This window comes from Chenopodium album, chromosome 2 (assembly GCF_948465745.1).
Source record: "Chenopodium album chromosome 2, dcCheAlbu1.1, whole genome shotgun sequence".
In the NCBI taxonomy this organism is placed as follows: Eukaryota; Viridiplantae; Streptophyta; class Magnoliopsida; order Caryophyllales; family Amaranthaceae; genus Chenopodium; species Chenopodium album.
In genome coordinates this window covers 72,714,787-72,738,561 of record NC_137835.1, presented here as the reverse complement: position 1 = coordinate 72,738,561, position 23,775 = coordinate 72,714,787, and the positions used below count along the sequence as shown (strand labels likewise).

General features: G+C 36.3%; 2 protein-coding genes across 2 annotated transcripts; one reads left to right on the top strand and one right to left on the bottom strand.

The window, feature by feature from the left end:
- Nucleotides 1-2,431: 2,431 nt before the first annotated feature.
- On the bottom strand, nt 2,432-4,369 carry LOC145575332 (uncharacterized). Its single transcript, XM_081633219.1, has 3 exons — nt 4,026-4,369; nt 3,364-3,574; nt 2,432-3,211 (listed from the first exon to the last, which is right to left on the bottom strand). Exons 1-3 carry the CDS (start codon nt 4,367-4,369, stop codon nt 2,432-2,434), a joined length of 1,335 nt encoding a protein of 444 aa, XP_081489345.1.
- Nucleotides 4,370-9,994: 5,625 nt separating this feature from the next.
- LOC145587230 (uncharacterized) lies at nt 9,995-12,129 on the top strand. Its single transcript, XM_081644000.1, has one exon. The coding sequence runs from the start codon at nt 10,124-10,126 to the stop codon at nt 11,804-11,806; it is 1,683 nt and encodes a 560-aa protein (XP_081500126.1). The 5' UTR covers nt 9,995-10,123; the 3' UTR covers nt 11,807-12,129.
- Nucleotides 12,130-23,775: the final 11,646 nt, after the last annotated feature.

Below are 23,775 nucleotides of genomic sequence, written 5' to 3'. Positions count from 1 at the left end.
GACCACCTCTAATTATCGTGTTTTTTATTAATATTACGGATGTTCTTTAAGTTTGATTTTTTTTTTTTTACAAAATAGCTATATGTTCAACTATATGTTCATTACAATACAAAAACATGTGATGTTCTTTATAAAATAGCTAGATGTTCTTTATAAAATAATTGTATTTTTTTTTTTTTGACAAAGTTATAAAATAATTGTATGTTCTTTAATGAACAACTAAATGTTCATTCCACCTTTTTAAAAAGAAAACGGATGCACGGAGCATTGTGCATCCGCCTCCATGAAAAAAAAATTTAGTGCTAGAGTGGTTAGAGGGGGTTTTCGGTGGAGTTTTGAGGTTGTATGGGTGTTTTCGGGGGAGTTTCGGGGGTTTATGGTGGTTTTCGGCGAAGTATAGGGAGTTGATGGCGGTTTTCGGCGGAATTTCGAGGGTATTTGGTTGTGGTGGTTTCGGGTGTGGGTTTGGGTTAGGGGGTTGATTTCGATGGTGGATTTGATCGTGGGTTGTTGATTCCAACCAACTGTTTTCAGGGGGCCTCCTGGCCAACCGATTTTCGGTGGGTTAGGGTAAGGGTTAGGGTTTCACGGTTGGTAGAGGGGTGGCTAGTGTTTTTTTTTTTTTCATTTTTTCATTTTAATTTTTTTAAACCAATTATAAAACGACACGTGGCATTTTAACCTATCAAAATCGTTACCGACAAGTTTTTTTTTTTATATACCTGGTTACCAACAAGTTAAGGACCAATAAAAGTAGATCCCTATAAAGGTGGAATTATTAAATAATACTCCCTCCGTCCCATAATTACAGGCAATGCAAATATACTATTTTGGGAGTCCCAAAATGTTCATCCTATTACTAAAAATAACATCTAATTATTACTTACTTTTTAGCTTTTCCATACAAATTACACACAAACCTAAAAAATCATTACTTTTTCTTTTTTCATACAAAGTACACATATACCCAAACAATCATAACTTACTTTTTAACTTTTCTATACAATATTCTCTACTCCTTCCGTCCCTAAATTACATTCTCCCTTTCTATTTTGGGTATTCCAAAATTACATTCCACCTTTTTATTTTTAGTAAGTTTTTTTTTTCTTCTAAATATCCCAAATATACTCTCTTTTTCAATTGTACTTTTAATGTATAATTAATGTATTTACATTCCACTTTTAATGTTTGGTTGACTAATGTACTTTTTTAGCCTTTAATTTTTCAGAATCCTTGTGCCAAATTACAATGAATATGATTGGTTAAAAATTTTCAATTAGGAGCATGTGATTGGTCCTTTTTTTTTTTTTTGCAAATGATTGATGACATGTCATGAGTAATCACTAATCTATCTTTGTTTTACTCAAAAACATTATTTAATGTTTTGTACTTCTCATTGCATTATCTAATTATTGTTATTTGTCTTATTCTTTCCTCCTTAATTCCCGTGTAAATTTCCAAACAGGGTTGTAATTTAGGGACGGAAAGAGTACTTTTTATTATCCCCATACAACATTCTTCACATTTTATCTTTTTCAAACAATATTCCTCTACTTTTTCCATCCTCCTTAAAAATCGTACATTTAAGAGTTATTTGTCTGTAATTATGGGACGAAAGGAGTAATTTAAATGTAGTATTATTAATAGGGAACTGACTAAAAGTACGATTATTAGAATCAATTCCTAACATTTAAGGAAGGTAAGTAAAAAATGGGGAGTAAATTAGAAAAAAAAAAAAAATGAAAGAAAAAAGGCACCACACGAAGGTTGCTACTTGCTTAGCTCTGACTTCAACCAAAAAGTTATACAAAGAGTCAAAAAGAAAGAAAGAAAGAAAGAATTAGGAAGTTTTTCAAATACGTAGATTCTTCTGTATCTCCTTTGCTTCTAATCTTACCCGCTACTTTCCTCTCCCGCCTTTAATGCTTTTAGCCTTTTACCACCCCCTTTCATTAAAAATATCAAAATACCCGTCAACTCCTCGGATTTTTTTTAATTTACAACAAATAATTTTCCAGGGTCAATTCCGTCATTTCACACAAGCAATAACAAACGCAGCCGCAATCAAACAACAACCGACGTCTGCCACGTCAGTACCTACCAAATGGGCTCACACTGCAACTTCTAAAGATACGGGTACTTTTAGTCACAGCCTGGTTGTTTATTTGGGCCTGTCAGCTAAGGGGTTGTCACAGGATGGTGAGGTTAGAGTGAATGAGTGAGATATAAATGGTGTGGAGATGACCTGGGAAATATCGTTGTCAGTAATGAGGGAATTAAGATTAAAAAAAAAAAAGGAAAAGAAAAGGGATTTTTTTGGACCCACACAACTCTAGTCCCGCGTAAATTGCCTGTGCCTACTCACCCCTCCTTTCTACCTTCCACGCGCTTTTTTTTTTTTTTTTTTTTTGAAAGGACGTTGTAAATTTCATTAAAGGAGATCAATTTCCGCCAAAGTAGTCAAGCTTTGGGGAAAAGGACCTAAAGATACGAACTCATTACAACCTCTCGAGTCCCAACGAGCAACATTATAAGCTAAAGTGTTACCCGCTCTTTTAACATGAGATAAACTAAAGACATTAAAAACAGGAATCAAACTACGAATGTCATCATAAATCAAGAAAATAGGGGAGAACCCCGTAGCCTTCGAGTTGATAGCTCGCACCACATTTTCAGCATCGCTTTCAAGATGGACCATCGAATACCCAAGCCTTCTTGCAACTTGTAACCCAAACCTGCAGGCAGCAGCCTCGGCCTCATTAACACACCATCCAGCACATTCCTTTCGTACAGCAGCAACTAATATCGTGCCCTGCTCATCCCTCAGCACCACTCCAAGGCCAGTTGAATTACCAATATGAGCGTCACAGTTAATCTTCACTACCCCAGCAGCAGGAGTTTTCCACGAACGTGCTGATCCAGCAACTCTAGGAGCAGACTTGGCGGCGGTTTTTCCAGCATACTCATTGCTTTCCTGGACAAAATTCACCCATTTTCTACCAATTTCTACCGCCACAACCTGCTTTTGTTCGTATATTGTAGAGTTCCTGCAGTGCCACGCAGCCCACATAAGAGCTGTCATGGTGATAAAATCAGCCTTTTGTGCATTTTTTGATAGCCACAAAAGTCTCTCGCTGAAATTGTTATCAGGGGCTGCATTAATCATCTGACCGAAAGAGCTTGCTTCCCATATCTCCTTCGCAGCAGAGCACTGAAAAAGAGTATGGCAGATGGTTTCCTCTTGTGCATTACAAATGGAGTAGGAGGAGTTAGAGGCAATGTGACGATAAAAAAGGCGTTCTTTCACAGCTGAAAGCCCTTACAAGCTCTCCATAAGAAGTGCTTCAACTTGGGTGGACATACAAGAGACCAAACAAGGCGCCATATCTCATTCATATCTATACCTTGAGCAAGATTTGGCTCTCGATTGCACAACCAATAACCCGATTTCACACTGTACGCACCATCCTTAGACGGCCACCAAAACATTCTATCGGGAGGACAATTTGGAGACAAAGGTATAGTGACAATTTTTGCAATGTCATCCTCACAGAAGTTGCTGCTTAGAACACTCCTATCCCAAGTACCACAAGAGTGGTCGATCAATTCGCACACCCTTAACTCCACATTGCTCGTGGGATTTGGGAAAGGGGAATTAATAGAGAAATTACTCGGTAACCAAGCATCTCCCCACACTTTAATTGAGCACCCATTTCCCACACGCCATTTGAGCCCCTCATTAAGCAAAACCCGTGCACCCCAGATGCTTCGCCACGCATAGCTAGGGTCATAACCCCGGCTAGCTTCTAATACATCACATTTTTTAAAAATATCTCGCTTTTAAAATTGTGTGAATAAGGGTACCTGGATTGTGGTGTAATCTCCACATTTGCTTGGCAAGGAGGGCTTGGTTGAAGCATTTTAAATCTCGGAAACCCAAACCCCCACGAGCCTTGGGGCGGCATAATAATTCCCATCTCTGCCAGTGCATTTTGCTTGCGGATTCTGTGGAACCCCACCAAAACCGTGCAATCATCGAATGAATCTCATCGATTAGCCCTTCCGGAAGCTTGAATATACTCATCATGTATGTCGGGATCGCTTGAGCCACAGCTTTGATTAATACCTCTTTACCCGGCCTAGATAAAAACTTCTCCTTCCATCCTTGAAGCTTTCTCCATATTCTCTCCTTTAAACTTGCGAAAATTGCTTTTTTCGATCTTCCAATTATTGTCGGTAACCCAAGATACTTCTCATGTCTTTCAACTTCTCTAACCCCCAAAATCTCAATTATTTTTTGTCGTCGATTTTCGCACACTTTTTTGCTAAAAACAACTTCAGTCTTGCTTAGATTGACATTCTGACCCATCTCAATTATTTCTCCACGCGCTTTTTTCTTATCTCTCGTCTATTTATTTATCCTCCGATTTCCATATTCTAGAAAATTAATTACACTTTTAATTTATTTTGGGATATTTTAATTTATTTTGGGATAATTTAATAATACTCCGTATTGAGTTTATCTCAATTACAATTTCACAACTTATAATATTAAAAATAAATTACACTTTCACAATCATTATCTCAGTTACAATCCTAATCATCAAGAACTGATCTCCGAATCCAGATTACCCCAAAGGATGAACCGGGTAGAACACTAAAAAAAAAAAAAAAATTTATCTCCATTACAATTTCACAACTTATTAAAATAACAAGATTACAATTTCACAATCACTATCTCAATTACAATTTCACAACTTATTAAAAAATAAAATTATAGTTTCACAATCATTGTCTCAATTACAATTTCACAATCATAATTGTATGATGTATCCATTTTTATTTATCTTCTTTACATATTTGAAGTATGTTTATTTACTTTTTTTTTTTTTTGAAACAAAAGTATGTTTATTTACTTAATTCATGTATAACTTTCAAACTTTTAATATCTTATGTACTTCCTCAATTTCTATATAGTTGCAACATTTTCCTAAAATGAAATGTCACAATAGTTGCAACCCATTATAAAAGGAAGGTTTTTATGGTGAAAAAGTATAGTATTACCTTTTTATAAAGCATATATGGTCCAATTAATTATATTGTTAACAACCTTTTAATCTCATTTTAAATGTATTATATCATGTGAGGTCCACTAAAAAGAAATGGATGAAGTACTAGTTACTCTTAAAATTTAATTTATATTACACTTATGGCTTGAAATAAATCCTCAAGTTTTATTTTTGTACTTGCATCATTTTAAAAAAATAACTTATTGGGTGGTGGTGGTGTAGTGGTGATTGGGACTGCATTTGGTAGTGAAAATCTCGTGTTTGATCCCTCGCAACAACAGTTGGGAGTAGAATGGAACCTAACCATCCAAAACCGATCATCAAGTCCGGATTAGCCCAAATGGTAAATCGAGTTTAGCCTAACCACCTAGAACTTGACACTCGTACCATTTATATAATCACATACACCACTTTAAACTTCATTTGTGTTTTGTACTCCGTATAAGCCAAAGGTTATGATCACTCCACCTGATTTTTGTTAAACAGAAATAATTCTATTGAATTGAAATCATATTCAATGAACTGAAATTATTTTTACTAACCTTTAGTTATTTTTATTAATTAAGCTTTTTTTTTTAATATTATTTTATATTATATTTGTTCATTAAAGTTATTGAAAACTGAATTGAATTTATTTTTACAACTTTTCTATTATATTTGTTTTTTAAAGTTATTGGGTTTTTCTAACCTGAACTTAATTTTAAAGTGCTAAAATTATTTTTAATTAATAGAATTTATTTCTACATAATATTATTATTTTTCTAAAGTGATAAAACAAAGCCTAAATATATTCATTTGGTACTTGTTAGAATGATCTAAATAATTTGAAAATACATTTTTCGAATGTCAACCTTTTGTAATTTATACTTCAGGTATTGTATAACTTTGGGTCGTATAAAGTCGAGTTGGGTCATTTGTCCATTTGGGGTTTGGTATACAATTAGGGGTGAGCAAAAATGCACGGTACCCGGAATTAGAATTGGAACCGGTTAGGAACCGGTGGGTCTGGAGCCGGAATTGGACCCGATGGTTCCAATTCCGGGTATTAAATTAAGGAACCGGTTGCAACCGGTTCCAATTCCAATTCTTGATTTTTTGGACCTGGAACCGGTTGGGTACCCGGTTAACTAACATATGCTACATTAAATAAGTTTTTTTAAAATAAAATTATGTTAAATGTATCTAGTTAGTAAAATAAAAAATTATTTTTAATACCTAACATATATTTAATACCTAACATAAATAAAATATCTTAACGCACATATAAATACAAGTGTTAAACGCTAAAAATGAAAATAAACTTAAATAAGTATTATAATTTATATTATTTTAATAATTATTTACACAAGTGGGTACCCGGAATCGGAACCGGTACCCGGTGGTTCCAATTCCAAGTCCAAAATTTTAGGACCCGGTTGAACCAATTCCGATTCCGGTTCCGAATTTTAGGACCTGTTTCCAACCAATTCCAGATCCGGGTCCTAAAATTTTGACCAGGTACCCGGTTTGCTCACCCCTATATACAATCGAGTATGGTTCGAATCGAGACATCTCATTTTGGGTTGGGTATTGGGACGAGACTTTTGATCATGCTTAAGTTGGGTCATTTCGGGGATCATCAGGAAACTTCTGATTAAGTAAACTTGGGTTTGTTCAATTTTGGTATCGAGTCAAAAACAGGTCATCTCACTTTAGATGGAGTCAAGTCATTTTGGTTGAGGTCTTCTAAGCAAGTTTAGACGAAGTTGAGACCTTGTGTCAAGTTTGGAAACAATTTGGATAAAAAAAGTAATATATTACATTTCTTAATAGGAAAATGCACTTAATAATCCCAATTATTGGTGATTTACTTTAAATAATCTCAACTAAGGTGTAATCCCAACTATAGAGTTAATTTGCCTCCAGTGATCTCCCGGTCAACACCAAGTCTTACTTGTTGTAGCAGGTAACCAATCCACGTGTCAGCACGTGATTGGTCTAAAATTTAAAAAAAAAATGAAAAAAAAAGAGAAAAAAAAAAACCAAAAATCCTCACAACCATCACCCTCCCCTTTCCCCATTGCAAAGCCCAGACCCAGCTCGCCGACTGTCTCCCTTAACCCCCGAAAACTACTGGCGCCCTAACCCCCCTTCTTGGCCTATCTTCCTCTCGCCTTCTCCATCACTTGACGCGCCATAAAATCAACCTGAAATTCTAGACTCGACCCCAAATAAAAACCCCAAAATCCTAGCCTTGACCCCGAAAAACCCCTACCCACGCCGAAAAACCATCTAATTACCTCGAAAACCCAACCCCGACCCCAAAAACTCCACCCACCCTCAGCCTAAAAAACCCTCTACCCTTGCCAAAAAGTCGAAAATAGGAAGAAAACTTCTAGGTCTTTAATTTAATGCACTGGTATTTCGGGAATTTAGAAGGTCGGACGATGAGTTTCGTGGATGGGAAGCGATGGCTGGCTGTTTTCCCGGGGTTAGGGAGGTGGTTGGCCGGCTGGTTTTCGGTGGGCTGGGCTAGCTTAGGGTTTCACGATGGAGGGAGGTGGTGGTTGGGAATGTGTAGGGAATATTTCAAGCATTATCCCTAGCTTGAACCCCACTGTGATCATACACTAAAGTATGGTAGCGTCCAAAGGGAAAGAAGATAGAGCAAAAGAGTCGCCAACAAGTTTTAGGAACTTGTAAACCGTTCACGAGGTGAAGGTTACACCCCTTAACGATCCAGGAGATCGTCAACTCCAATAGGTCTGGAACCATGACTGGTAGTTCGGGGATGAAGGTACAATTCCAACCTAAAAGAGATTGAACCTGCCCTAATAATAGGCCTCTACTTTATTTTGATCGTATTCATGTGCGCTTTCTGACTAACATGCAATCAATAGGATTAACCCTAAACCTGTTTAACTATGTTGGTTGAATATTAATGCACAAATAAAACTATTATTGGCGATCACTTGAATTATAATCAAATTAACCCTAAACAAGATTATTAATTATCTTATTAAGCCTGATTACAAGTACAAATTCCCTTTAAACATGCATAAAAGGTGTGATCAAGCAATAACAATATATCAAGCAACAAAATAATAATCATGACAATTATAATATAATAATAGCAAGATCCTAGGCATGATACTAACAAGATTAATAACAAACCCTAGCATGTCACTAAACATCAAAGATCAAATATATAGCCCTAACATGATACTAACATGCATATTAGGAAAAGAATAGGAAACATCGCAGGAATCATAATAAGCATATTTGATATTATAACTTTTACCCTAAACATGATACTAGGAATCATTGTTATCATTCAAAACATCAAATTAAGGAAAGCATCCTAACATGATACTAGGAATCATAATAACAACCTAGACATGATTTCTATATCATAATATCAATAAAATCAATTAACGCACTTACTTGGATGCCTCGTATATCTTTCTAATAACAAAATACACACGTTAGTAACTTCAAGGAAAATAATAAAATCAAACAATTAAATTAAATAATTGAAAGAGATTTGAGACCAAACCCTAAGAAATTAAAACCTTTCACGTCTAGGGCGAAGGCAACTTCGAACTTGGCTAGGTGTGTCTAAATCTTGTGAATGCGGAATTTTGTTTGCGAAAGAGCTTGAGAGAGAGAGAAATCAAGAGAATCTTGTAAATTAGAGAGAATAAGAAAATTAATTGCTGTTGATTGAAAACGGAGGTTTTAGGAGGCTATATATAGAGAAAATCAGCCGAATGGATAAAAAAACGAATCAGAGTTTCGAAGAGAATAAAACGACTCAGCGCCAGACGCTAGACATTAGCGCCAAGCGCTAAGGCTAGCGCCAGACGCCAAGCATTAGCGTCAGGCGCTAGAAAACAATTTCACGCGTTTTCTTAATTTTGATAAAATTTAGCCGTACAGAAGGGCAAAATCGTATTTTCTTTAAAAACACTTCTTTTATTCTGATTAAAACTTAACTAAAGTCAATTTATCAATGCTAATTAAATTAGGAATGAAAAGAACCTTTTAGAAGAATCTAAAAGACTATAACCAATTCTAATTGCATTAGGAATGATAAATCAATATTAGGCCCTCCTCTAGATCATTGGGCCGCATATAAAGATCAAACCGGGTCCAGTTTAATAATTTGACCATAACTTCCTCATTATTCATCGGAATTGGGCTTACAATATATCGTTGGAAAACTCTTTTCAAACCCGACCCAACTATACTATTTTTGGACCCTTGTCATGGACCAAACCAAACTGGATTGGCTGTTTTCTTAAAATAGGTTTTCAAAAACAGAGAGAAAGAAAGAATTAAAAACTAACTGCAACACTAGACTTTCCACACTTTCACTTCATTCGATTATGATTCGACGTGAAAGGTACTAATCACCGGGTTTGGTTTTGGGGAGCCATAAATGGGTGTCTACAGAATGGTTTTATTTTTATTTTTATTATAATAATATTTTTTTTTAATTACACCAAACACTTGCTAACACTTGACTTTTAAAAAATAAAAAAAATAATTTTTACCGTTTCAACAAGTTAGGTCATTGGGACCAATAGATGCAAATTAACTCCATAGTTGAGATTATTAAATAATAATCTTTAATTGGAATTATTAAAATGTATTTTTCTTTTTTACTAAAGTATGTATAATGGATAAAACCAATTTGGCCCCTTAATTAAACAGCTAGGTCACAGACCTCACAGACTCACAGTGTTGGAAAGTTGTTGATAGTTTGATACACACCGCGCGTGAATTAAAAACCATAACAACCGCGAATACAAAACCAGAAAAAAGCAAAACACATTTTCATTTCTCATTTTTATTTTTCAGTATCCATCAATAATTCCCTTTCCCCTCTTTCCCTTTCCCTTTCCCCTCTTTCTCTTTCTCCTTCTCTTTCTCTTTCTCCTTTCTTTCCATCTCCCCCCATAATTTTCTCCCCCCCTCAATCTCCTCCATCACTCCCCTCATGCCTCCTCCATAACAACTCCACTCTTTCTCTCTCCTCTAACCACCATACTTTCTCTCTCCTCAAAACCGCCATGAAAGAAGCTTCCCCAGATTCCGACGACCTCCTCCTCCTCTCAACCCACCTTCTCACCTCTCTCCTCTCAACCCACCTCCCTCTCATCCACCACTTCAAACCCAAATGGTCTCTCATCAAATCCAAACTCCTCTCTCTCCAATCCCACCTCGCCGACTTCTCCGACTCCCACTCCCACTCTCTCTCCTCCAACTCCCTCTCCCTTTCCGTCCTCTCCTCCCTCTCCTCCGCCTTAAACGACGCCGTTTCCCTCGCCGGAAAATGCTCCGACCCCTCCTCTCTTCCCGCCGGAAAACTCCGTACTCAGAGTGACATCGACTCTTTATCCTCCACTCTCGATGGGATTAACAAAGACTGTGAGATCTTGCTTCGAAGTGGGGTTCTCACCCAAGACGCCGTCGTTTCGAGTTCTCAGCAACTTCAGGGAAGAGAGGCTGTTCGAGCAGAGGTCAGAAACTTGTTGACTCGTCTTCAGATCGGAAGCTCTGAATCAAAGAACTCAGCAATGGATTCGTTGTTAGCGTTGTTGAATGAGGATGATAAGAATGTCTTGATTGGGGTTGCTCAAGGGATTGTCCCAGTTCTTGTGAGGTCACTCGATACGACGTCGTTTGAGATGAGGGAGAAAATTGTGGCGGCGATTGCTAGGGTTTCAACGATTGAGAGTAGTAAACATGTTCTAATTGCTGAGGGTTTATCGTTGTTGAATCAATTGATTAGGGTAATTGAGTCTGGAAGTGGGTTTGCGAAAGAGAAAGCTTGTGTTGCTCTTCAGGCGTTGAGTTTTAGCAAGGAGAATGCGAGGGCGATTGGTTGTAGAGGTGGGATTTCGTCGTTGCTGGAGATTTGTCACTGCGGAACGCCGAGTTCGCAAGCAATGGCGGCCGGGGTGTTGAGGAATTTAGCTCAATTTGAGGAGATTAAGGAGAATTTCGTCGAGGAGAATTCGATTCCGGTGTTGATCGCGCTATCGGCTGCTGGGACGAGCTTAGCTAGGGAGAATTCGATCGGGTGTTTGTCGAATTTGGTGTGTAATGATGAGACATTGAAGGTGTTGGTTGCAAGAGAAGGTGGGGTTGAGAGTTTGAAGAATTACTGGGATTCGACTCCGATTGGGAGGGGATTAGAGCCTGCTGTTGAGTTGTTAAGGAACTTAGCATCGTATCATCCGATTGGGGAGGTGTTGATTTTCCAGGGGTTTCCATTGAGGTTGTTGCCATTGTTGAATTGTGGGGTTTTGGCAGTGAGGATTGCAGCTGCAGGAGCTGTTTTCGAGCTCGGGTTTTGCTCGAAAGCGAGGCGGGAGATGGGGGAGAATGGGTGTGTTTCTGCTCTAGTGAGAATGTTGGATGGGAAAGCGATTGAGGAGAAAGAAGCGGCTGCAAAGGCGCTTTCGAGTCTCTTGATGTGTACCGTTAACAGGAAGATATTCAGGAAGGAAGAGAGGGGGATAGTAGGAACAGTTCAACTATTGGATCCATTGACTAAGGTTTTAGATAAGAAATGGCCAATTGCGGTATTGACCACTTTGATTCACTCTAAGAAGTGCAGGAAACAAATGGTGGCTGCCGGAGCTTGTGTTTACTTGCAGAAGCTCGTTGAGCTCGAAATCGAGGGAGCAAAGAAGCTGCTTGATTGTCTTGGCCGGGGAAAACTATGGGGCGTTTTCGCTAGGCCTTGATGATCAGAGCAATTCAGAGAAAATGAGTTCTTTTTCTTGTTTGTATGTATAATTTTTTCTTTCTTTTGAGCTTGTTTTTCTTGTTAGTTTTCTGCCTTACCACTTGATTTTTACTTACTAATTCCTTGTTCATAGTTTGTGTTTAGAATTGGTGACAAGAAAAGGCAATTGTGAGTAGTAGCATTAGTATTAGTATTAGGTGTTCTAATTGTTTGAATGACAATCTTTGCTTGTAGCATATTATCTTGGTTAGTAACACATACCCGGATTGAAATTGTATCTTTTCGACTTCTTAATAAAGCGATAATATTGTTGTTTCTTCATTTTGTGACCCGAAAATTGTACTCTTATTACACAAGTTTTTGTTCAATTGTTAATATACAGTATGTTATTTTCCTGATTAGATGAAGGGTATTGCTCTTGCAGTCTTGTGGTCTATTCATCTGGATATGTTAGGTATTGAGAAACTTATACTCCATGATACATGTGAGATTGTATATAGAAAGTATTGCTCAATCTGTAAAGTTCTCAAATGCAGTAACTTATTTATTAATGCTGATAGATGTATCAGTCAAAACCTCTCTTTGGTTGGTAGGAACTTTGTTTAGTACGGAGTAATCTTTTCCGATTCTGAGGTTACAGCAATACACAACCTGTGCTCCCAATCCGCCAATCCGGAGTCTTGTGCACACTCGGACTGGGAGCATCGTTCATCGAACTTTTGGTTGTATCATACTACCTCCGTTACATATTACGGAATATTTGCAACGATTAGACATTTTCTCTTTCTACTTTATGTTAAATCGTTGAAAATAATATGTAACGGAGGTAGTATAACTCTGACTCACTCGCCTATGGATCATCAACCCTTACAATGATTCAGGTCTTTTTGGACCGCCTTGGCAACTTAGATTAGTCTAGCAAACAAAATTTATAGAAATAGAACCATTATTACTATAGCTCCAATTATACAGAATTTATTCCTGTAGCTAATTAGGTTGTTGGAATAATAATTAATAATGTGTCGGTATGATAATTGAATAGAATGGAGTATAATTTAGATATTCTTGTAATGTAAGGCTTAGCAGTAGCAAAGGTGGACCAAAATCATGTGCAAGTGTCTTAAGTATAGATTACATGTGCAACAGTATATTTTCCATGCAATTTCCAACACATTAATCTTACTTTTTCTGGGTTGTTTGTACTCTACTAATACTATATAATTATGACTTAAGTATAATTAATATTGACAGTGGAAAGACAGGAATAGTAAAGTGTGCAGAAAGCTAAGGATTATGGTACTGTAATAATTGACTAAATCTTACCTGTTAAAACTACCCCTGCCTACCCTGTTGAAGAATATGCATATGAAAACGAGGAAAACGAATCATATTTTGTGGGGTCAGTAATCCAGTTTCTCACCTTGTTGTAATTATGCTTTGATTATAAAGGTGACAAAAAGGAAGCTACTAACTAATGTCGTCAATATTATTGTAATGTTTATAGGAGTTGTAATTTTCATGATGTTGATTTGCATTATTGTTGTATGGTATGTGATGAGGAAGTCGCCTTTTCAGTTATGAGTTTTGACATTTTCTTTTTCTAAGGTGTTTTTGGCCATGTAAATGTATTTAGTGATTTTAATATCTTTCCCCCTGACTGAATCTTACTCATACAGTCATACTTAAGTTTTGTATACATTAACAGTATAAGTATAAAATAAGTTTAGTCATCTCAAATCACAGTCTATTAAACCAGTCTGGTCAATGTATCAATCGATGTCATCCTGATGAGAGCTCGGTACAACCCAATTCAAAGGCGGGTTGTGCTCAGGTTGAAATGCGGCCCACGTGCTCACTCAAATACACATTTTTATATAAAAAAACTTGCCCAAATCTTCTTCCCAACCCAGTCCTCCATCACCTAGCCCAAACAGTGAAGCAACTAACCCGTGCACACACGGCCTAACCTGGATACTAACCCGAACCAGTCTTGCGTCAATGTCCAACCCAGCCTGGATCTGCTCGGTGGCTAGTATAAATATTTGCAACTAATATAGGAGTATCTACTATTAATTAAAACAAATTCATACTTCGTGTATCATAAAACAAACCCTTGTGTCTTCTTATCAAAAAAATCTATTCTAAATGTTAATTTATCTACTGAATCTCAGAAACTGGATAAGACTATAATCTTCCTTCAATGCTATTCCTTTTCCAAGGAGGAAAATGTGATTAATATATAGCTTCTAACACACAATATCAATACTATAATAGTCCAAAAATCACCCAAGATAGACACATTCTCAGTCTCACAGATGCTCTCCATTACGTCCATGGCTCAGTCAACGTTCTATAACGCCGTTGACCTATCATTTACGATTACAATACTCCATAAACAACGCTAGTCTCACATGAATGCTTCTAGAATGCAATAATCTATATGAAAATGCAACCTAAGCAACATTAATATACACTTATCAAATCACAATATGAAGCTTAATTAGCCCCATTGAATAAGATCAGATTTGTTCTGACTTCGGATTCAGGGCAGGAAATTAGTTATATTCACGGTCAGACTGACTTGGCTGTAGGAAATTGAATGGAATATTTGATGTGTAGGAAGCTTAATTACTATAGGAATGCCTCTAATCAACAACTGTCCAAGCGAATACGCTATTGTTATTTATTCAGACTTGCTTCTGTATTATTACACACCGCGTTTATTTTATTGAATTGCTCTGCAAAACACAATTTTCGTAGTTTTGAAAATTTAGACCTATACACAATACACTGCATAACTTGTTCTGTTTATCAAAGAAGTTAATTAGATTAGTAGCTCATAACCAACTAATAGTAACGCCTAAGCTTGCCACGACTTATCCTGATATCGCGTGTGTTGTGTATTGTATAGGTAGCGTCTCAGTTTATGCAGTGTCTGCTACAGAGAATGCAGGGTACTATGGATCATGTATTGTCTAGAACTCTAAATAATATAATTGCTAGGCACGAAGTCTCTCACTAAGTTATGGCTCTAATTTAGTAATTTGTTATCTTGGCGCTACAAGAACCAATCTGCAATGGCTCCAAGTTATAAATCGCGCAGTTGATGCAGCTTGTACTAATGCAGGAAGCTTGTATCTGAATGGTTTTTTTTTTTTTTTTTTTTTTTTTTTTTGTCAAATGAGTGATAGTGTGAGCACTACACATCTATAATACTCAAACCAATATTGAGCAAATTGTGATCAACTATCATGCTGATCTTGTCATTAATTTACGCATTGGTTACATACCTTGCAAGTACATACAGAGTGGTGTAATTGTATACACAAAAACTTACATGAAATCGGGCTCACCACATTATTATTTCGAATACACAGTACAAATGATATTTATGAGAATTGTAACATGGTTGATGAGGGGTAATCAATACAGAGTACTACGTAGTACGTACGTGTTAACTTATAGAGTATTCCAGATTTCTAGTAGTCACTGATCACCGGTCTCACTTGAGATTAGACGATTAGTGTGTAATAGTAGTAGACTACTAGATCAAGTTTGGGCGAACCATTCATCCTACAATTGTGAAATTCTCATTCATAGATAATTAAAGTTGCCTAGTTGGTATAAATACATGACACATTAGTTTTGATCAAGAAAATGAGGTTGAAAATTAATGGCAATTGGCAAACATACTACTTGACATAAAAAAGGTAAATAGAAGTTTTTGTTAAAACAAAGCTGTTAATGCTAATTTAGTATAACTTCTTTGGTAGACCTAAATTTCATTTGAAAGGAAGGAAAATACGGACAATACTACTTAGCTATAGGTCTAATAAACGACACAAGAATGTAACAAACATCAGTTGTGCTTGCTCTTAGTTTTATGTGCTGCATTCTCCTTTTCTTTTTGTCTCGACTCTCGTTTTTTCTTCTAAAACTGTATGAAAAAGTTACGGGGTAGATGCATGGTCAAAAGGTGGGCTAAGGGTCGTGCATGAATATTGTTTTCAATATTAAAAACGATTTAGATAAGAACTTGATGGGTTGATCAATTTATTTTTGACCAGTTTATAATATATACATTTCAAAAATTATTACTTCCTCTATTTTTTATTTAAATGCTTAATTTTTTATAATGTAGAACTTTGTATTGTTTAATAGTACCGATCTAAGTATAAATTTTATTATTCATTGCGACGATTCCAACAAGTATCAATAAGAATATTACTTCGTATCATTTAGTAGTATATATCACTAATAATGGTTAAAATAGGTTAGTATTAAAACCCAAGTTGCTCTTCTTGAGAAACAAGAAGTGTTTCTCATGAGAGTGAATTGGGAATTTCCCATGAGCAGGTAAGGGTATGACCGACTATTTGCAAACTCTAGAATAGACAGACGTTAACTCAATAATTTGACGGAAGAAACCCAAATTCTTGAAAACGTTATGTCACTGTTCCCGTAGTTACCCCCTTCTCTCAACTTTCATCCTTCTCTTCAATGGAGTTTCAAAAGCTCAAAGGCTACTTCAATGGAGGAAGATGACACCCTTACCCTTAGGGGTTGATCTTGCCCTTTTTTTCTCCCCTTTATATTAGGGTTTTTGTTTAATTCGGCGGCTTCTCCGCCGAAAATGGCGGTGTGGTGGGGGATGGGTGAAGATGAAAGTTCGAGCTCCATTAATGGAGCTTGATTTGAGAAAAGGAGGAAGAAGAAGAATAGCGTAATTGTATTGTTAGGCTACCGATCGTGGTGTTATTGGAAAAACAGAACTGACGGAAGTTTTTGCTACAAGTTAACTCCGTCTTCCCAAGGCCCACATCAGCAACTTCAGTGTTTATTACAGTCAGCAGAGAATAATATTTGTTTACAATTCTCAAAGCACAAATATTACACAACTGCCACTAGAGAAACACTTCTTGTTTCTCAAGAAGAGCAACTGGGGGACGCCCTTAAAATGCTAAAATGTTTTGCTGAAAAAGTTAAAAGGGAAACCTTCCCTCTTGTAGCACATAAGAGTAATTATTACTCTTTTGTAAGGGAAACTTAATTTTGTTCATAGAGTAACCCAAAATCATGTGTTCATTTGAGTAATCCATATTTGTCAAGCCATTTGATCATTGTATTAACAACATTACTCCTCAATTAATGAAAAAGTGGTCATACCATCAATTAATGGTGTGCGTAACCACATATAACAATTTGTGTTATATAATATGGATTTTATCGACTAAACAAAAATGTGTTTCATAATACTAAAATGAGAAAGTTAGGATCATTGCATCTTTATGATACAATTTATTGTAAGTTTAGAATACAAATACTCTTAGCTAAATATGCACCATAAACTTTAACAACCTCTTTAGCTAATGCAAACATGAACAATATCAATTATCACTTTAACTTTGTCTCGAAGACTATGCATCTTCCGAAAGGAATGGGAGGACTTGGTATTCGTAGTTTGGCCTCGCTCCTTTAACAAAGCTCACCTTATGAAGCAAGCATGGAGAATAAGTCATAATCCTCAATTGATTCTCTCAAAAGCATGCACATCTAGGTTATAGTCTCCGCTTCACAAGGGGTGTCCGATTACTCTTCAGCACAAGAATTATTCATGGGGCATGAGGGGTGTTGTAAAAGCGACAAACATGCTAGTCAAGGGTTGTAGTTGAAAGATAGGGAATGGGAAGTCTATTGTGGCAGGAAAGGATAGATGGATGGCGGGTAAGGTCCCAGAATTGAAGTCTCATGTGACTTTATTGCAGGCGATGAGATGGAAAGCAAGTGACTTTATGGCACCCCTTGGGTGTAGGTGGAATCAGGCGAAGCTACTTTCTTGCTTTGAAAGAGATGATGAAGCGACAATTGCGTGCTTGGAATTACTAGATCAGGAGTCAGAGGACTATATGTACTGGCAGCATCATAGATGAGGAAGTTTTACGGTGAAAACAAGATACGCTTTTTTGAAGCATCTAGAGGGTTGTATTTCGTTGGAGGGTATGAATGACTTTTTTGGTCTTGTGGTCTCTCAACATTGTACCTAAACGGAAGATGTTCATGTGGAGGGTGTTATCAAACAGGATTGCAATGAAGATTAATTTGGGACGGTGGGGCATGGATATTGAATTATTGATACATTTTGTGATTTGTGTCAGTTCCAAGAGGATGATTTTTTACAACATCTTTTTAGCACTAGGTGAAAAATCAAAATTGGCACTAGTTCAAAACCCCTAATGCCACCGGTTTGAACCGGTGCCAATGTGGGGGGTGCCAATAAGTGGTTTAAAAAGGCACCGGTTCAAACTGGTGCCAAAATTCAAAATTGGTACCGGTTAACCGGTGCCAAAAAATCCCCAAAAAAATTTAATTCACTGTTTTTGGCACCGGTTAACCGGTGCCAAAAGTGCCAAAAAAAAAATATATATTTTTTACTTAAAAATTAAATAAACTAAATATAATCAAATCTGTTCAATATATATATAATCACAATATAATCAAATCTGTTCAATATAAATCGAACATCACAATCAATATAATCAAATTATTCAATATATATATAATAAAAAAAAAATTTACATTATAGATCAATAAAAAAATTACAACATATAAATAAAAAAAAAAGTACAACATATAAATAAAAAAAAATTACAATATAAATCAAAAAAATAAAATTTTTTACAACATCACAATAAAAAAAACCCCATACAACACCTAAATCAATATACTTGCATCTTGATTCTTCGATTTAAGATCTAAATCCATGTACCTGGACCAATTAAAACAACCAAAATAAATCGATTAAAATGATTTAATTAAGCTGCGAAATTTTTTTTAAAAAAAAAACCCAGAAAATCGGAAAATAAAAAAGAAAATCAGTTGAAAAAAAAACCCAGAACATCAGTTAAAAAGAATTGAACCCAGAAAATCAGTTAAAAAGAAAATCGAAAAATAAAAATATAAAAAATAAACCCATAAAAAAATCGATTAAAATAAAAACCAAAATCGAAAATCAGAAGAAAAAAAACCCAGAAAAAAAATCGAATTTAAATCGAATAAAAAAAAATCGATTAAAACGGGCAAAAATGATTAAAATAAGTTAAAAACCCAGAAATTAAAAAAAAATTCGATTTAAAATAAGTTTAAAGATCGATTAACCAAACCAGAAAATCGAAAATTACTTAAATAAATAAAATTAAAATCTATTAAAGTAAAAACAACATTCGAAAATCAGTTAAAAACCCAGAAAAAAAAATCGAATTAAAATCAAGAAATTATACCCTAACCTTGCTCATGCATGTGTTTGTGGTGGATTAAACCCATAAAAAATTTGAACAAACCTAGAAACGATTCGAACAAACTCAGAAACAATTCGAACAAACCCAGAAACGATTCGAACAAACCCAGAAACGATTCGAATAAACCCCTAAAAAAATTCGAACAAACCCAGAAAAATCAATTTCGAACAAACCTAGAAAAATTTCGAGAAATTATACCCTAACCTTGCTCATGCATGTGTTTGTGGTGGATTAAACCCATAAAAAAAATTCGAACAAACCCAAAAACATTCGAACAAACCCAGAAACAATTCGAATAAACCCATAAAAAAATTTGAACCCCAGAAAAATCAAGAGAATGAGAAAGGGATTTCAAGAGAACGAGAAAGGGATTGAAAGAGAACGAGAGAAAGAGGAGATGAGAATGAGAGCTGATGAAAGAGAAGGGGATGAGAGAGATAATGAGAAAGCGGCGAATATTACTATAAGTGAGTTTTTTGAGTGAAGTAGGGTTTGAGTGGTTGTAGACACCCATTTGTGTCTCCCCAAAACCGAACCCGGCGATGAGTACCTTTCACGTCGAATCATAATCGAATGAAGCGAAAGTGTGGAAAGTCTAGTGTTGCAGAAAGTTTTAATTTCTTTTCTCTTATCTCTATTTTTGAAAACTTATTTTAAGAAAAAACAGCCAATCCAGTTTAGTTGGTCCATGATATGGGTCCAATAGTAGTGTAGTTGGATGGGGCTTGACAAGAGCTTTCCAACGATATATTATAAGACCAATTCCGATGAATATTGAGGAAGTTATGGCCAATTTACTAAACTGGGCCCGGTTTGAGCCTTATATGCGGCCCAATGATCTAGGGGAGGGCCTAATATAGATTTATCATTCCTAATGCAATTAGGAATGGTTTTAGTCTTCTAGATTCTTCTAGAAGGTTCTTTTCATTCCTAATTCAATTAGCATTGATAAATTGAATTTTGTTGACTGTTCAGAGTTTTAATTAAAATCAAAGAGTATCTTTGAGGGAAATATGATTTTATCCTCATGTACGACAAATTTTATCTGATTTTAAGAAAACGCGTGATTTTCTGAATCAGCGGCAAACGCCAGCTCTAGCGCCTGGCGCTACGCTTGGCGCCTGGCGCCAATTCAGTTTTATCTGCGCCAGAACTCTGTTTTGATATTTTATCCTTTTGGCTGATTTTCTCTATAAATAACATCGTAAAAACTCCGTTTTCGATAACCAGTTTTCACCTACAATCATCTACAACCAGTTTTAATTTAAAACCAGTTTTCACCAACTCTCATCAAGATTCTCTTGATTACTCTCTCTCTCTCTCTTTTTCTAAACTAGCTTTTTACATACAAAATTCCGCATTCGCAAGACTTAGATACACCTAGCCATATTCGAAGTTGCCTTCGCCCTAGACGTGAAAGGTTTAATTTCTGAGGGTTTGGTCCCAAATCTCTCTTTCAATTATTTAGTTTAATTGTTGTTTATTATTTTCCTTGAAGTTACTAACGTGTGTATTTTGTTATTAGAAAGAGGTACGAGGCATCAAAGTAAGTACTTTAATGGTTTTTGTTGATGTTATGATATAGAGTTCATGCTTAGGTTGTTATTTTGATTCCTAGTATCATGTCTAGGGTAATTTTAATATCAAGTATGATTAAAAGTACAATGCCTTTTATGTTCTTCCTAATATTTATGATTGTTAGTATCATGTTAGGGCTAAAGCTTTGATTTTTATTGCTTAGTGACATGCTAGGGTTTGTTATTAATCTTGTTAGTATCATGCCTAGGATCTTGCTATTATTATGCTTTAACGTTATTATAATGATTTATGATTATAATTGTTATAATTTATTATGATTGTTATGATTATTATTATGTTGCTTGATATTTATTTTTATTGCTTGATCACACCTTTTATGCATGTTTAAAGGGAATCTATACTTGTAATCACGCTTAATAAGATAATTAATAATCTTGTTTAGGGTTAATTTGATTATAATTCAAGTGATCACCAATAATAGATTTATTTGTGCATTAATATTCAACCAACATAGATAAACAGGTTTAGGGGTAATCCTATTGATTGCATGTTAGTCAGAAAGCGCACATGAATACGATCAGAATAAAGATGAGGCCTATTATTAGGGCTGGTTCAATCTCTTTTAGGTTGGATTTGTACCTTCATCCCCGAACCCTATTTTGGTTCAAGACCTTATGGAGTTGACGATCTCTTGGATCGTTAAGGGGTGTAACCTTCACCTTGTGAACGGTTTACAAGTTCTTAAAAAACTTGTTGGCGACTCTTTTGCTCTATCTTCTTCCTTTTTGGACGCCACCGAACTTTAGTGTATGATCACAGTGGGGTTCAAGCTAGGGGGTTAACGCTTGAAATTATTCCCTACAGTTTTTTGGTGACTCCACTGGGGAGGATTTCTATTTTAATTCATGAATTTGTTTCGGCAATGATTTAGAATGAGTGGATGAGACTCGAAACGTTCTAAGTATTTCATGTGCGTAATTTTGATTAACATTATTGTCATATGCATAAAAAAGATCTCATTGGAAAGAACATCCGTAATGAGTTAAAAACATAGGATTTTACACGTAGGAAATTTGAGAAATATCTTTCACAACTAGGACCGAAATAACACTTCGCGAAACTGGAAAATTTTATCGAGCACAGAAAGCTGCTGAGGCATGTAGGAATTAGCGCCAGAGGCCAGAGCATTGGCGCCAGAATTTTAACTGTAGCGCCAGACGCCAGCATTGCGCCAGGCGCTACAGCTAAAACCTGGCGCCAGTCTCTGTTTGCTGGCGCCAAATTCTTCCAATACCGAGCCTGAAATATGCGTTCTAATTTCGACCTGTTTTTCGTATTGTTTGCTCGATCCTACTTCCTGATTGAGTTTTTCTCACTTTTCTGAAACCCATATGTGTTCTACATATGGACATAACCCTCTGGGAATTCATGCTCCATCTACCTGATTGAACGCTCTGAGCAACAAAGGGTACATCCGAGAATGTTGAATTCACCAAACCATGGAAGCGAATTTTTTCTAAAACTCGCAGTGTCCCATCCACTCGCGCCAACCCTTCACGGTTAGGCTTCCGCGCGGTGCATCCGGACAATTAACCATGGACCCTCTATTGACTAAACCATATCCCGAACTTTAGAGAACTAGAGCCATGGTTAGGTTACAAACTCATTGCATCATATTGTGCCTACTTGACTAATTGTGCATTATTTGTTGTGCATATGCTATGATTTCTTAACCATTTGTTTGACTTGTGTTGAGATTTAATAAATTAATGACTTAAAGAACTTTGCCTAATTAATTAATTGATTAATTAATTTGAGTAAATAAAGTCTAATATTTTAATCAGAATTGACCTAGTACGACTTTAGGCATACCCCTGTTGATTAATAACACCGAAAACAGTCCCAGATTGAAGCTCCAGCATTGGCGCCAAAGTTTGGACTGTAGCGCCACTCTGTGGAGTGTGGCGCCTGGCGACAGCTTTGTCGTCTGGCGTTACATTACACAATGTGACGCCAGTCCTGTCGTTTTGCCGACAGTTCGGATTATTGATCGAGTCATCACCTAGTGTCTAATTAGCCAGTTTGCTAATTAATTCGGTTAAATTTCGTTGTTAATAACACCTTGTCGAGTCATTAATTGAGTCTAGTCACATATTCTAGCCACATGGTCACGACACGAGTCTTTACATATCACCTACACTCACTAGTCTTAACACACACTTTGAGTATATGTCACCATGACCAAGTTTTAGGTTCATGCATGAGTCGGTTTTTTCCGTCATTTGAGTTGGGGGTACATTCTATTCCTGATTCTTTCTTATCCCTCCATCTACATCATTTTTCTTCACATTCTATTCCAATCTTTCTTCACTTCCTCCATCCATTGCATATCGAATAAAGTTCGAGTCAAATAACTAACAATGAATATCCCCAAATTCCTTTTCCACAGTACTTGGTCAAGGAGAGAAGGACGATTAATCAAGGACACCACCTTTATTCAAGTTTCACTTTTTGATAAACCAATTCGTCAAAAGAGGAAGGCTAAAAAGATAATGGCAAGTCAAGAAGAGGTCAATGAACTTAGGAATCAATTGAATGACGTGACTGAGGTGTTAAAGGCTTTAACCCTCAAAATTGATGACCCTGTGAAGCAACAACAAATGAACCTCATGCAAGAAAGTTTGAGCAAGCTATCTAGCGACTTTAAATTTCAGGGCATGAGTTCACAAGGGGTCTCGCTGGACAAGGAACTTCTTTCGCATAAGTTCAACGCCACTGACATCCCTAAATTCAAGGCAATAGATAACCCTTACTTCCATCTAAGAGATTTCGAAACTATAATGAGCATTAAGGGTATCGATAAGAAGATTTTTCCCTCTCTGTTCCCACTATCTCTCGAGACCGTTTGCCAACAATGGTACTTCTCCCTGGACAAAGAGAAAACCTCTACCTGAGAATCGATAGTAAACGCTTTCATTGATAGGTACAAGTGCAATATTCAAGTTGAAACCGATCATAGACAACTTGAGATGCTAAGACAAAAAGAGAATGAAGGCTTTACTTCTTTCTTTAATAAATGGAGGGAAACTTCTGCTAAGATGATTGAGGTTCCCACTGAAAAAGAATCTGTAAG

Coding starts and splice junctions, on each gene's coding strand:
- LOC145575332 (XM_081633219.1), bottom strand. CDS start 4,369: ATGGGTCAGAATGTCAATCTAAGCAAGACTGAAGTTGTTTTTAGCAAA. Junction 3,575..4,025: donor ATTCATTCGATGATTGCACG/GTTTTGGTGGGG, acceptor TACTTGGGATAG/GAGTGTTCTAAGCAGCAACT. Junction 3,212..3,363: donor GGCGCCTTGTTTGGTCTCTT/GTATGTCCACCC, acceptor ACTCTTTTTCAG/TGCTCTGCTGCGAAGGAGAT.
- LOC145587230 (XM_081644000.1), top strand. CDS start 10,124: ATGAAAGAAGCTTCCCCAGATTCCGACGACCTCCTCCTCCTCTCAACC.